Here is a 15990-nt window from a genome sequence, read left to right as displayed (position 1 = left end):
CATGGTTCAACGTGTTACATATTTTTGCATAAATTTTACATGTCATAACTAACCAAATACATCTTGGCACCATTCTGATGAGTGAGACTACAACTACACTGGATACTCTGACCAGTTTTGAAAGTTGCAGTCATAATGCCCCGTATTCAATAGAACTAGACTTTCCATATTCTTTCAAAATAAATTACTGAAATTCAAATATCATGTAATAGTTATTCAATATTATTGAGGTATTGACTTTATATAGTATGAAATGCTGCCTCTTTAATATTAAATTATTCTAATTAAAACTTAGATATTAACTTGAGTAGATTTAAGAAGCATTTTATAAATATTAATGTGTTGCTCCATCTTAATAATTTCATCTAGGTTTTTCGGCAACAAAGCATAAGTGACTTCTTGTTGCTGCCTTTGGTTTTGGTTTTTAAACTTCCCAGTCTCATCTACAGTCCTGGTACTCCCTGGAAGTTTTTCAGTCAACTACAGTACTAACTACACTTAAACCATCGTTTTTCTAGATAGCCAGGAATTGTATTTGGATTTGGGAGGGAAAACTTCTCCTGCTGTACCCATTATGCCACTAGAGGATGCTGTTGCTTCACAGAATGAGTTTCTCATTTGTTTTTTTTTTTAAACAAAAAGCAATGAATTGTCAAGCTTTCCAATTTTTGATTTGGCTGCACAAACACGAAACAGTGTATCTATGCAGATAATATGTGCCAAAATAGGCCAAAGAGAATGCTTTGTTAGTACATAGAGCACCACTGGACTGTAACAGCTAGTATTCCTATAGGAGGATAGCTTCTTTTGGTGCAAGGGACTCAGTATAATTTACTTGGTTTTCTTTAGAACTGAGAAAAGCTGGAAATATACTGCCTGTTGGTTTTGAGCAAGAAAGGCTTTTTTCCTCCCTCTCTTGCTTGAATTGGAACTATTCAAGTGTTATTGGTTTTTCCCCACTGTGTATCATTGCAGCTGTTTTACCCTTGGAGGGTGGAAAGCGTTTGATTTTTTTCTCTCTGATATTTAATCCTGGTTAATCTATGAGTTTTAACTTGATTTTTTTCCTTTAATCAAAATGACTATAAGATATACAGTGTTTATTATGTTGGTTTTCCATGTCTACTTTAATTTGGTCAATAGAAAACCATCTAAAACAGAACTAGGTATATACCGTAACTGTGAGCTGCTTTCCATCCTATTATATCACCATGTCTTTTTCTGTGAATTGAAAAATATGCAGAGAAAGAGTTAATTTACAGTGTCCTTTATTGTGAACAGGTTGGAAAAGTTTTTCAACCCAACAAATCCTGCCTCTGAAATCTGAAAACTTATGCCAATTCAGTTTAATCATAGTTTATTGGTGTCAAAAACAATGAGAACAAGGGATAGGTGATGCTTTTTAAAATTCTCTGTTGTCTATGACTGCAGATAGTGACTTCATTTAGTGACCTTATTTAGTGACTTTCTTCATTTAGCGACACTTCACAGTTATGACCTTGATTAAAAAGGGATTTTGCAACTAATCCTTGCATTTACAACCTTCACAGGTCTATAAAGCAAAGAAAAGGTGATGTAAGCCAGTTTCACTTAGCAAAACTTTACTTAATGAATTTTGTAGATCCCAATTGTACTATAAACAAGAACTACCCGTATGGGCATCTCTCCAAGTTTTGAGCCAGAATGCTCCCCAATCCTATTAGATGAGAAAATGCCTAACTTGGCTCTGCTGGCATATCACCTTCCTACTCACCCCCAAGCAAAAGTGAAAAAATGTTCCTCACTTTACTTACTTTAAAAAGGTAACTTAAGTGAGATGGTTGATAAAGAAATGTGATGAATGAATTGGGACCTGAGTTTCTGTCACTAAATGGTGCATCACATGACCACATTGCTTAGTGACAGCAATCTTGTAAACCCAGGATGATATGGTTGTTAAGTGGGAAGAGGCAGTTGTCTCAGGAAGAAGCCTGGGAGATGTCACGGTTAGGTGCACTGGTCCACAGGGATGGGATGCCATGGACGGGTGAAAAGGAACTGGAACAACTTCAGTTTTCCCATTGACATTGCTTGTAGGAAGGTGGCAATGCATGTTGAAAATAGTGATCATGTGACCATCTCACTGTGACATAATCATAACCCAGCACTGAGTATCTGGATTGCAATCACATGACCATGAGGACACTAGTTAAAATTCCATGGGCCGGTTGTAAGTTCCCCCTTCTTCAGCGCTGTTGTAACTGAATGGTTGTAACTTGACAATCTGTATTGCTGCATTATGCTGGTTGGGCTGTCTACAAAGAGAGATTCAAAATATCTAGATGGTCCAGTTTAGGAAAAACTGCCAGAGAAAGCAAACATTAATTACCAGTAGGGAGCACACTTTGTTAGCTCTGGGGATGATAGAATGAACAACTCTGATATTTGCACCATAACAGATTACAGGTAGTCCTCAATTTACAACTACAATTGAGCCCAAACTTTATGTTGCTAAGTGAGACATTTGTTAAGTAAGTTTTGCCATACTTGTTTTGCCATACTTGTTAAGTGAATGGCTGCAGTGGTTAAATTAGTAACACGGTTGTTAAATGAATTTGGTTTTCCCATTGATTTTACTTGTCAGTAGGTTGCAAAAAGTGTTCACATGACCCCTGGACACTGAGTGAGTTGTCAAGCATCTGAATGTAAATCACCTGACCATGGGCATGCTGCAATGGTCATAAATGTGAAAAATGGCCATAAGTGACTTTTTTCAGTGCCGCTGTAACTTCAAATGGTTACTAAGCAAACTGTTGTAAGTAGAGGACTACCTGTACAAGTAACAGATAGCAACCTAGCACAGCATTGCAGAGCCTCAGACAGTCCTGAACCTTTTTGAAGCTCACAGTACATTTATTTAAGCTGTTGTTGAATACCAGACAAGTGGAGCCCCAAGTTTCCATATACAGTAGAAATGAGAATGGAAACCCTCTTCTAAAGCTTTATTCTGCATATAGTCTAATGAGTTTAACTTTCCTCAGGGCAAGGAAAAATGTTCTCACCCACTCCACCCAGTTACATTCTACAGTACTTATCCTTAGTTAAATTATGTGCTTGCCTTGTGCGGCCCTGTGCCTAGGTTTTGCAAAATAACAAATGAGATGAAAACCTGGGAGTCATGAGTTTTAGCTACATATGTTCCCAAGTATTCTGAATTAAGGAAACAGATGGTAGCAAAAATGAGGAAACTTCCACTAAGTAGGAGATTCTATGCCTTTAAAGAAAGAAGACAAATGGGCGTTTGTCTAAATTGTTCTCAGAAGATCTCCCAAGAGGAAATTGTATCATTTTTCTCTGTAAATACTCCTGAGCTGCTCTTGCTCCAACCCCTGGTATTTAACTTATACCTACTGTCCTGTAGTGTAAATGCTTGTCTCACCTTGTCTAATCCCCAGATCACAAGGTTTATCATCATTTACTTGCATAACATTTTAGCATTGGTTTTTGCTGTTTTTATTTTACTTGTCTGCCAATTTACTGCATGAGTGTATCTATTCCTTGCCAATTGCTTATCATTCTAATGAGAAAATAGGTGACCTTGTTCATTAGTATATGAGCTAGTTACCCACTTCCTATTATCTTTGTATTTCTTCCTCAAACTGTTTTATAAAGCTATTTTGCCATGGAGGTACTCAATAATATTAATAGATTCATTTAAATTATCCTGTCAAAATGAATCTAATTTGACTTAGATTCTGATAAACGATACAGAAGCTAAATTGGTGCTAATATTTTTTTTAAGCAAGTTCTGTTCTCTTTCTGGCCTTAAAATCAAATTGCTTGATTTGTCCCAATATCTTGCTAATTTTTTTTAAAAAAGCTTGTCATTCTTTGAATCTTTACTGGCAAAAGAGATGTGCTATCCATTGCTTCTTTTTCCTGTAGCTTGTGGATAAAATGCAAAGTATTAAGTTCGATCTCGAAGTCTGATATGCCATGGGTACTGCCCATCTCAGCATTTACCTTCAGTTCTTAATATAATTGTGTCCCTGGCAAGACTATTTTCTTGACTGTACTACCTATGATTCAAGTTTACAGAGAGGAGGTTGTGTCTTACAATTGTAGAATGTTTTCCCCCAGATGTTCATGGTCCAGTGCCTTCCTGGAAGAATAGTAAAATGTTCCTCCTTGATTCGCCTAGTAAATGCCAGCCAGGCATTTATTTTGTTTTCAGCTTCTCTTACATTTCCTGGGAGTTATCCATTCTAGGTCTTTCAAAGAGTCAAGATAAATGTCACACAAATCTAGGACCTGGCTTCTGCACATTTATCTTTAAGAAATTTGCCCCATATCCCCTTTAAGAGAAGCCACCAAGATTCAGCAATGCGAATTCAGATTGCCCAAGTATTTTGAATTGTCATCCTACCTTTTAGCATCTTTGTTTTTGTCAATATTATGTATCACTGCAATTTCCTTCTTTGCCAAGAACTGTGTATTGAGTAATCCTGACCTTAAACAAACACAGGCACACGCGCACACGTGCATCTGATCTTCTGCTTGTTTGGAGACGAGCAACAAATCCACTTCCCCATCCCCAGATTTACTTTGGTTGCTAATAATCTTACGTGTCTGTGTTGTCCCCAGTATCCTTTGTTAGTTACAACTTGTTTTGCAAGTTTGCTGTTCCAGTTTTGCCCCGGTGTATTTATGCTGCTTGTTCCTTGATAACCTGTTTTGCTTTTTTACTTCCTTTAAGTTACCTTATGATGTCAGAGCATTAAAGGCTTCTTCGTGCTTTATTTTTACCTTCCCAGTTTCCCGTGTCCCTTCCGATTTCAATCATTTAGATATGAAATGGAAGAAGAGAGGAAAACTTCCTGCCTGCCTCTTTCCTTCTCCATACCCTCCATTCCCTTGCCCAGAGATATAGATGAAGACAGGCACAAGGTGCTGCCTCATCTCCAGCTGTGCCATAAGTACTGCAGCCACATTCCATTCCAAATCAGCTTGTCGTCCTACCAGGGACACTAAGTTGTTCCATATAGCTCCAGGGAGGCCTAGCAAGGATCTTGCCTCAATCCTTTAAGCGATAGCAACTAGTAGTTAAGAACCCAAGAAGGCAACATAGACAGAAGGAATTTGGTACTATGGTGCTAGGTACTCCTTATCAGAATTCAGTTTTTATCCTCAGGGATAAATGGCACCTGAGGAGTTTGACTGCTATAATTTCTTTCTGTTCAATAGACCTTCCTCAAAACCCTGATTCAAATGTCCTTGTACCTATTATATAGCTATTGTATTCCCAGTATGCCGTTGCTATCCTCACTTGGGATCATAGAGAGGTGTTGTAAAGATAGATACTAAATCCTAAATCCAAATCTAATTTTCCATTTGTTAATACATCTCTATTCTGCCTCTCAGCTTATGAAAATATTTTCTAGCTAGGCTTTTCTGCATAGCCCTTGCAGTCTAGTAAAGTTAGGCTTTTCAAAGTTGTTCTTAGCAAGTTATTTTACAAACTTTTAAAAATAACATGGTTTTAATTTTTTTCTGGTGAAACTTGTGTTTCACATCATATATAATCAGAAACTATATATACAAATCAAGAACAGTGCTGCCAGTTCTCCTTTCCCCAACTTCGGCATCTATACTGTGAGAAATAACCATGTCCTCCCCCAATTCAAAACCACTTTATGTTTCATACATAAAGGTCCTGTCTTTATGAACACTTGTCAAGTAATCTTTGAAGATAAGTTGCCAAAATGAATTTGGCAGTTCCCGTCCAGGAAAACCCCAATGCGCATGTCTTTCTTCAGCCATTGCTATTAGATGACTCTAAAAGTTCTCTATGGTCCGACATCCCATTTACTTTTTACTGAGTCACACTGACCTTTTGATCTGTGGCTGAATCGTGGACTAGCAATTTTTTTAAGACAAGAAAAGCAGGATACCACATCCTGCTTTTATGAGTAACTTTGTTTTAGCCCACCCTAAACTTCACTTACAAGTCCAGTTAGAAGCACATGCTGGATTTTGAGCCAGGGCATATATGAAATATAGAATGTTTGGTGTTCCATTGCCTAAACCACGGATGTCAAACTCGTGGTGTCACGTTGCTGTCACATGATGTTTCGTGATATTTTTCCCCTTTGCAGAACTGGAGTGGGCGTGGCCTGCACGTGACACAGCCATGACGATGTGAGTTTGACACCCCTGCACTAAGCCATAATTTCTAACTTTGTGTCATTTTAATCCAACAAGTGTGATTTGACAAATCATAGTTAAAATAAGCCATGGTTTAGTGTGATGTGTGGACCTAGCCACAGTATTACTCAAGGCCATCAATCTGATGACACCAAAGAAAAGGATAGTCAAAGTGTGTTTACAAATTCACAGTATCCTACCCAATTTTAATCTTTTGGAAGAACGAACATCAGCAAAGTCAATAAGCAATCAAAGATCCCTCAGATTTTCACACAACAGAATTCAGAGATAATCATGGCTGAAAGGACAGCTACTTTACAGCATAGTTTGTGCCTCATAGTAAGCCAGAAGTGTAAAGCCAGAAGCATCTACCCAGGGCTTTTGAACATTGTTAAATCTTTCATATGATCAGAGAGAAAATTTGACTATACAGGGAGTAGCCATATTTATTTATTTAAAATTAAATGGAATCAAAATTAGATTTTATTCTGACTGCATCTACTTTTTTTGGAGTATGGCCCCCCAGCATACTCCACTCAAAATCAAGAGCAGTCCTAAACTCAGGAAAACTTTGGTATATACACGAATTGACCTATAATGGATAAGTTCACATCATGCCACACACACAGGCAAAATGCCTGATAATTTAGCTTTACATGTGAATCACTTAAAGACAGTTAAGAGATGCAAATATGATACATTTTAAATGGGGAAACTAAACTATTTTGTATAGCTCTATTGCTCATCTTTACAGATGCGGGAGTAAAAATGCGCTCTTGAAAGTCCCTTAAGAAAAAATGTTTGTACATTGTGCATAGCAAAGATGGCAGTGATGATCTAAACTTGTTTAGATTTGTCACTATATTCCCATTATAGAAAAGTTGATGCTTTTATTAAGCTGCCTCACACTTGTGTTGTGTCAATGTACTCCCTGAAGTAAAAGGCATCAGGAAGCAAATAGTGTGGCAAAGAAAATGTACCAGGAACATATTCTGAAGCACAGAAACCATGATGAGCTCAAATTGTGGATTGTAGTTTGCTTCTTTAGCAATTTAGTTAGATTTACATTGTCTTTCTTCTTGGAGCTCAGGGTGGTGTATATAACATTCCCTCCCCCTATTTTTCTGTATAACAATCACCCCATGAGAGAGGTTGGGCTGAAACAGAACAACTAGCCCTGAATCACCCAATGATATCCACAACTGAAGAAGGACTTCAACTGGATTACCACAGTGCTACTCCAACACTTGAACCACTGCACTATGGTGACTAAATACACAGCCATCTAAAGTTTCTCCCAACTATTATTAGTGAAATAGAGATCTGGACCATACAACATATTAATTCATATGGTTTGGTTGACTTTGTCTTAGCGTGATGCTTGAGTCCAGCCTATTGTGATTATTCAGATCATGCCTTAACAATGCCTGAAACTAGTCAGAAAGATTTAGTTTCCCCACCACATTAACCCACTAAACAGTTTGCTTAGTTTCTTTCTATATGTTGTGTGAAATCAACTACAAATATGTGTCTAGCCCAGTATGTGAACCTAGTCAGTTTTATGTTATTCAACAAGCCATGATTAAATTAAGTCTAGCTTAGCTGTGTTGGTGAATTCAGTCAGTGTCTTCTCTCCAGCAAATACGCCTTAGGAGAGACTACTAAAATAGAAATAGAACCTCAACAAAGATGTTTACAAAACCCTTCTCTTAGATCCTTCACCATATTAGCGAAACAATACTAATGGGAACATAAAGAACCACTAACGAATCTGAACAGGTCTTCTGGAAGAGGTGCCTTGCTTAGCCAGGGAGTAGGAAAGGATCTGGTTTAGGATTTGAGAGCCAGAATAGCCTCAGATGCTAGTTCCTCATTCGAGCTCCTGGACTAGGGATAAAATCAGCTGATGACCTCACAGAACTGTTTTAGGCCTGGCTTAGCGTTTTATTTCTAAAGGAAACGCGAGGTTAGATACATTTCGATCATTCCGATTGTTTCTGTCTGTAGAAGTCCTATAGGGATATGCTCTCAATTAGCGAGAGGCGACTTCTGAAAGGGAGGGGAGCGGGGCCTGCTCTTTTCCCCGCCACCACAAACTCCGCGATATTTACGGAAGCAATCGTTGGGGCCGACCGCGCTAAAATGATCGGCAAGAGACCCAGCCTTACGGGAAAACTAACAAAAGCCGACAATCCACAATCACGACCTATCGACAGTGTGTCATTCCCCCCCGCAGGCCAAACGTGTGAACCAGGCATTTGAGTTGCCCCCACGGGCTAAGCGCGCTCCACCCAGCCAGCTCGCTGAAAGTTCGTGGCTTTGCGGTGTCTTGGGACATTCCCAGCCCCAAAAACATCGCCCCCTTCCTTGTTTGGCTGGAAATTGACATAGTCCAGGGGCCTTTGCCTGGCAACGTGGGCGGGGGTTCCCGGAATGGAGCCCGACCAGCAGAAACGTCACGAGGCAGAAACTGCCCAAATATGGGCATCTTCCCCTGCGTCAGCACGAGCCCCCCTCCTCCCGCTCGGGCCCGGAGGCTCCACCCACTGGAGCTGAAGTCAGAACTTGCGAGATCAAGGAAGTGAAGCTTAGGCGTGTGGGAGGCCAAGCCCTGGGGCCCTTAGGCGCGCCCCCTCCCTTTCCCGTCCCTGACTCCAACAGGCTAAGCACCAGAGCTTTTCAGCATCAAAGCTGAGAGTTTGACATCAAAAGGAAAAACTGGGAGGGGAAAGGAAACCGACTCCGAAAACCTCGGGAGAATGACGCGCGGCAGAGGGGGGCATCGAGCAGAGCGTCGCAGCGCAGGCAGAGCTCCGATTCATTCGGGGGGCCACAGAGGCGGCGGCCCCATGCGGGGAAGATGAGGGAAAGGAAAGAGGAAACGCGGTGAATTCCATCGAGCACATGACGGCCGGTCTAATTAGGTTTACACTAACAGGCCCATTAGGAAGAACAAACATCCACCGGAAGGGTTAACGACCAGGTACTGCCATTCAGGGCGTTCCAGAAATTAAATCTTCCCCATCTATCTACGCTTTTCCGAGATTAAGTAGATCGTGTCCATGCCTGTACAGAAATCCACAAAATACTTTAAAAAATAAACAGGTAAACGAGTTGGTAAGTTGTGGCACAGGAAAAGAGGCACACAGATAAAGTAGTTCGAACGTTTTTACTTAAATAATTAATAAAAAGTCAAAACACAGACAAATACAATCATGAGGGGATGAATTTGAGGACTCAAAAGTATTAAAAGCGCTAGTAAACAAACCCGCTTCCCCTTCTTGGCCCTTTTGTCCACGCAGTGGCCTCTTGGGGGAAGAGAGAGGCTGAGATTCCATCTCTTCCCTGACAAACTCTGTCCTGGTCCCTTTTCTTTCAGTTATAAATTAAATTAAGTCCATTTCTTTTTCTACTGGCATGAAGGAGACCAAAAGGCCAGTTTTCTGGACTCCGTCTCGAGTACCTCCAGTTCCACTGCACCATCCAGCGATGCAGCCGCACGAGAGCGAGAGAAACGCGTTTCTTTTAAATACACACACATACGAAATCACGCTCACGGACAGCTATAAAAAAACTTGTACACACTCAGCACAGATCGAAGTTCTGGATCCACCAGACTGAGTCACAGACGTAACTAGGAAACACGGACTTGGAAACAGAGACGCATAACGTCAGTCCGGCTCCGTGTAAACTTTTGCGTGACAAGTCCACTTCTCTTTCTCACGGCGGAAAAAGTCTTTGAGATGACGGCGATCGGCCCGGTCCCTCACCGCCTCAGAAGGACTGCTGCATCTTGGTTGTCAAGAGGAGCTGGCAGCCGTTGTTCACGTGGTTCATTACTTTCTGCTTCAGCTGCGCTACCTGGTCTCGGAGCGCGCTGGCAGTGTTAGATAGTCCCGCGTTCTCGTTCTTTAAGCTCTTCACCTTGTCCTCCAGCCGAGCGATGCGCTCCAGCTTCCTCTTCCTGCATTTGGTGGCGGCCAGGCGGTTGCGAAGCCGTTTCCTCTCCACCTTGATGCGCTCCTGGTCTTCCATGTTAATGGGAGACACGGGCGGGCTTTGCACATCCGGCACCGTTTGGGGCTCCTCTTTGAAACCCCGCGTGGGGTGGGGCAAAGCTAGGCCGTGAGGCTGCGGCATGTAGCTCAGGTTGGCACTGGGGAAGCTGGACGTGGTACTCAGGGCGCCGGTCGGGTTATAGCTGGTCAAGTTGGTGTAGATAGGAGGCGGCTCCTGGGGAAGGGAGGCACCGTAGCCGCTGCTGGCCGACGAAGCTGCTACAGCGGCCCCGATCGAGACATTGGGGGGTGGCATGTGGTTCATCTTATGGAGATCGTCCAGCGCCTTGACGAAACCGTCAGCGAAGCCTTCCTGCTCTTCGGTGGCTCCCCGCGGATAGTAGTATTGTCCCGGCGGCGTGGGAGTGGTGGTGATCACGCCGTTGCTGTTCTGAACGATAAGGCGCTCCAACTCCGGGGCAGCTAGCTTAAGCGAAGAGCTCGCCGCTTCAGCCGATTGTTGCTGAAGCGAGCCCGGGAAGTAGCCAGCGGGGCTGTCTTCTTGGCCGCGGAGGTGATGGGGAAGCTGGGACTTCAGACCGCGGAACGGCTCGGCCGACAGGTTCAAAGCCATGCCCGACTTCAGCGCCTTGTAGTCCTGGCTGTAGCCGGAGAAAAAGGAGTCAGGGTAGAAAAGCTGCTCCATCTTCGTGCACATCAGCCGCGCGCTGGGAGCAGGGGGTGGATACCCGGGCTAGGACCGTCCGAGATGGCTCGGGGCTCACAGGAAAGGCCTTCTCTATCTGCCTGCCTGGGGCGTGGATCGTGTTCTTCTCCCAACGCGAGGAGAGCGCGCTTCCGCCTCCCTCCCAAGCTTCACTTCCAGATTTCAGAGCGAGAGAGACACAGAAGGGGGGGAAGAAAAAGCTTGTCTTTCCGGCGGCTTCTCCAACCTCCCGCCCTGACTAAGCTCCGCTAAGCGAGGATGATTCACGCTTGTCCCCCACAGAAGGCAAAGCCCACAGGACGATCGTGCCGGCTTCAAGCCCTCCCCGAGAAGCAAAAGGAGCAGGTACCGTACCGGCCAAGGGAGAGAGCCTCCGAGCGCGCCGTTGCCAATTGTGAATTATCTGGGCTGCAGCGTGCGTTTCCCGGCGCCTTTTATTCTGGCGGTACCCGCGGTGCTGGCGGAAGGGCGCCCTCATTGGCTGGAGAGCGGAGTGCCTCCGCCCACCGGAGCCGCACGCGAAAGGGGAACTGAGCTCATTGCTCGGCAGCTCGTGCTCCAGTAAACAGCCCGCGGGGCGGCGGCGGCGGGGGCTGGAAGACAGCGCGTCAGAGTAACGGGATGGGCGGGAGAGCGAGGAAACCGGGAGCGAAAGCAAAGGTGGAGGGGGGGGGGGAAGGGTGCAGCCGCGGCGGCCGTGTGAGCAAAGGCACGCACGAAGCAGAGGCGCGGGAGATATGGCGCATGACGTCCTTTGCGCTGGGGAATGAGCCTCTCTGCAATTTAGCGCTGCTTATTTCCAAGCAAGCGCGGAACATTATAACCGAGAGGTAATAGGGGCGGAGAGTGGCTTGCTTTTCTTTTTTTGAATACAGTTCCCCAGAGAGAGTCGTGGTCGTGAGTTGGCAGCCGGTTAGGTATTAGTTTGGTATTAATTATCTTCTATCTATAGGTTTAAGTTGGCTGTGTGTGATCTTTGGCATATCACTCCTTCAGCCTAGCCAAGCTTATGGATCTATGTATAAAGAGAAAAGTAAAATAACGCTAGTAAGGCAGGCAGCCTTTCTTGGAAGAAAGGTGACAGATGAGTAACTGGGTGTGTGTGTGTGTTTTAATGTATTCAAAGGCAGATCAATTGCATTCCCTAAGTACCAGAAACCTGGTCCGATTTTTCAAAATGGCAAGAGTTTCAAGGTTAGTAAATATCAGGGAAGCATTTCTTGATCAGAACTGCCTCTGTGAAGATAACATGGTTCATCAACTCTAGAAATGTCTTCTGAGTAAATATTTTGTCATGAAGATACAGGCTTAAATGACAGTTATACCCAACCTCTGATGCTAAATGCCCTCTTCTCTATGAAAATTTAACTGGACACAAAACAGTTCAGGCAGCATATTGAGAAATAAATGTATACTCTGAGATGCAATCAAACAGGGATGTACAAATGTCATAAAAATATGTAGAAATAATCCTATGTCAAATACACACATTGAAATCAGAAACCACAGACAAATACCACTTGAAGGCATAGCTCAGACATAAGTTACACCCTGCCATATTCAAAATAAACACAGATGAACAACTTAGAGAGATCTGCATACCACATTCAGATTCCAGAGAAAGAAAAGAATAAAACATGCCAAAGATCATAATTGACATACAAAAGCTTTTTTTTTACACATACCTAAAGTGGTCATTAAGGTCATTAAAATGAAAATGGCTAGGAGTGGATATTAGTACAGTTATCTTAACTACTTGCAATAGCAGGGAGTAAGAATTAAGGGGTTAAGCTTCCACCCATACATTCTATATTTTTGAGGGGAGAGGACACATACAAGAATCTTCAAAATATAGAGCTATATCCGCTCTGATCCAATCTAGTCACTTACAGTTAGATGTACAAAATAGAAAGCCAGACTCAATCCTGATATCTAAATATTCAGAGGGTGGTCTATTTCTTCTAATCACAACTATGTACAGGTAGTCCACAGTTTATTTAGTGACCATTCAAAGTCACTAAATAAACACAGAAAAAAGTGACTTATGACCATTTTTCATACTCACAACTGTTGCAGCATCCCCATGGTTATGTGATCAAAATTTAGACACTTGGAAACTGACTTATATTTAGGACAACTGCAGTGTTCCAGGGTCATGTGACCACCTTTTGTGACTTTCTCATAAACAAAGTCAATGGGGAAGCAAGATTCACTTACCAACCGTGTTAGTAACTTAACTGCAATGACTCACTTAACAACTGTGGCAAGAAAGATTGGGGCAAAATTCACTTAGCAACTCTATGCAACAGAAATTTTGGGCTCAATTATGGTCATAAATCAAGGACTATCCGTATTACATATATTTTCTCTCGTAGCCTTTAACATGCTTACTTTTTATATATATAGACACATGCCTTTGTGTGTATGTGTGTATATTAAATATTTTCTCCATTAATATAATAATAAATCTGTCTCCCAGCCATCATATATTAGATCTAGTCTATCTGATGTCTGAAAAGGGGGGGGAAATGAGTTTAGTAATTATAAATAACATTTGCCCTCAATAACTTTATTAACCATGAAACAAGAAATAAGTGACATTAACACTGAAATGTAGTCATGAAAAGAGTATTCAGAGAGTTAAGTTTAGATATATATATGTGAATAAAAAGGTATATATAGAATATATCTACCATGGCATTCATAATTTCATTGCATTTCCCCAGATAATAACACAGGCACTTTGAAACAAACTTTTTTTATGCTCTGTCCAAGTGATTGCATCTTAATGGAGTAAAACATTTAAAAGGTCTCCAATTATTGATACTGTTGGTAGAAAGCAACTACATTGGTGTCTGACACAAAAGCTGATCTTTGTAACAAAAATGCTTTCTCATGCCCTGCCTCTCTTCTTGTTGTAAGAAACAAAATCATAAAAAAGATTCTTGTATAGAGTATGATTAAAATATACTTGAACAGAATAAATTGGACTCATCATCTTTAGACAGAAAGATGACAGAATATGTATCCATGTGGACAAGTATCCTTGTCAATATGTATACATGGTCCAGTAGCAAGAAGCAAATGAAAGCTACAGTATAGTACTGTTTTTTTAAAACAGCGCTATAAATAGAAAGACTATGACAGATTCAGACAAAATATTAAAGTGCAGAAACAACATACCAATAATAAAGTATCTATTGTCAAGGTTACCTGTGAAATCTGGATGTGAAAAGAACAAGGAAAAACTGATGCTTTTGAATTATGATTGTGGAGAAAATTGTTGAGAACAACCATGGACCACAAAGAAAAGTCATCCAAAACTAGATGAAGTAAAACCAGATTGCTCACTGGAAGCACTAATAAGGAACCTAATGCTTAAATATTTTGGATGCATAAAGAAGACAGCAAACACTGGAGAAGACCCTGATGCTTGGAAGAATAAAGACAATAAAAAAGAGGCCTCAGAAAGACAGGGAGTTTAGGCGCCATTACCAATTTCACAAATATAAGCTTACATAAACTCAATCAATCCTTCCAAAATTATGTCCACTGGGTTACAAAAAATTAGAAAAAAATGAGTGGCTAATAATAATTTTTTAAAAAGCAGGGTCAGATCTAATTATTAGATTGATCCAGAAATTAGAGAGCTCTGTCTCTCCAGAAAATTAGAAAAAACATCGAGAAAGGATAAGCCACTTATGTACAATTGTTAAGAAAGAAACAACTTCTATATTGTTATCAAGAAAACTCCAAGGAGTATCTATGTAGTCTTCAGGAGTTGACTTTAACTCAAGCAAATTTTGACTTGATTTTTTAAAAGTAGAGGTGATGAGGATCAAACTTTCTTAAATGAGCTTCATCCCTCCCCATGATATAAAAAGATCAGTAATTATTCAGTGGTGAATTAAAAACTCATTAAACATATATATCTCAAGTTTGTCTGGCAAAATTAGAATATATTTAGTGTAGGGCAAACATTTGTGACTAAAGCACTGGCAATTTTTGACTCACATTAAGTTGAGTTTAAATCCCCCAAATACAAAAACAAAGAAGCCTAAAGTTAATGTCAGGCATACCGATTTCTTTTGGGCCAAAGAACTAATGTATTAACAAATGGGAGAGAGCAAGAAAGAGAAAGGACAGGAAGAGAAAAGATGGATCCACCTACCTGGACTTTGGTTACACCCATTTCTTGTACAGAGCTTTCAACAGATTACGCCCATAAGAATGAAGCCCTATGCAGAAAAATGATACTGTGCCATGACCTAAAAGCTATTTGCTTATGTTGAGATAACCTATTCCTGTCCACAGGAATTCTTTTTGAAGTGACAGTTTAAATATATGCAGAACTGTTGAAATGCTAGAACATACTGTAAAATGTGTGGAACTAAATAACATGGGGGCAGAATTGAAAGAAAGGGGAAGCAACCTCACAGATCCTTATTGCAAAAACGCATAAATCGTAAGTGATGAAAGGAGGTGTTCCAGATAGACAAACACTGTAGGCTCTATCAGGCTAGAACAAGAGTCAGTCTTAAGATTCTGTTCTCTTCCCTAGTACCATAGCAGGAAGTGCCAGCCCCTGGCGTTGCCATTTAATCGTTACCTTTGTTTGCCTGCTTAACCCAGGCATCAGGCAAGAGGGTGAAGGTTAAGGTGCGGCAGGGTGTGGCAGGGAACACTCTCTTCTATGTCAAGCATCTAAAAGGTACCCAACCTTGCACAATGGGGGAGGGGGAGAGGGAGGGAGGGAGGGGGAGAGAGAGGGGGAGGGAGTAAGAATATACAAAATAACTCTATTGCACTAATGCACTGAAGCAACTTAGCTATAAAAGTTGATATATCCAAATAAGCTTTGTAAAGCAGAACACGTTTCTTTATTTTGCAAAGAAATGGTGTTATATACCTTATTAGCCTTTCAGTATTTGTCATAATTTAGGTCATTTATCTAGTTCTGTAGCATACAAAAATATGATTGCCCCCATAACATTTCATGTAGAATAACATGATGAAGTTTTCAAGCAACTCAAAAGTGTACTGCCGAGAGTTACCTTCGGTGAGATGGGCAACTATATAAAT

The 15990-nt window shown here is 41.5% G+C and overlaps 2 protein-coding genes across 2 annotated transcripts in view; both read right to left on the bottom strand.

The window, feature by feature from the left end:
* Nucleotides 1–15990, bottom strand: part of RNASEH2A (ribonuclease H2 subunit A) — a 67724-nt gene that overhangs the window by 19053 nt on the left and 32681 nt on the right. The window lies entirely within an intron of this gene.
* Nucleotides 9338–11042, bottom strand: JUNB (JunB proto-oncogene, AP-1 transcription factor subunit). The gene has a single exon (XM_034406677.3). The coding sequence runs from the start codon at nt 10897–10899 to the stop codon at nt 9958–9960; it is 942 nt and encodes a 313-aa protein (XP_034262568.1). The 5' UTR covers nt 10900–11042; the 3' UTR covers nt 9338–9957.

This window comes from Pantherophis guttatus, chromosome 2 (assembly GCF_059756535.1).
Source record: "Pantherophis guttatus breed Tessera chromosome 2, ASM5975653v1, whole genome shotgun sequence".
In the NCBI taxonomy this organism is placed as follows: domain Eukaryota; kingdom Metazoa; phylum Chordata; class Lepidosauria; order Squamata; family Colubridae; genus Pantherophis; species Pantherophis guttatus.
Note: the sequence above shows the minus strand (reverse complement) of the source record. Positions and strands in the feature narration are given on the sequence as shown.

What these genes read in the sequence shown, in the direction of transcription:
- JUNB (XM_034406677.3), bottom strand. Translation starts at nt 10,899, where the DNA reads ATGTGCACGAAGATGGAGCAGCTTTTCTACCCTGACTCCTTTTTCTCC.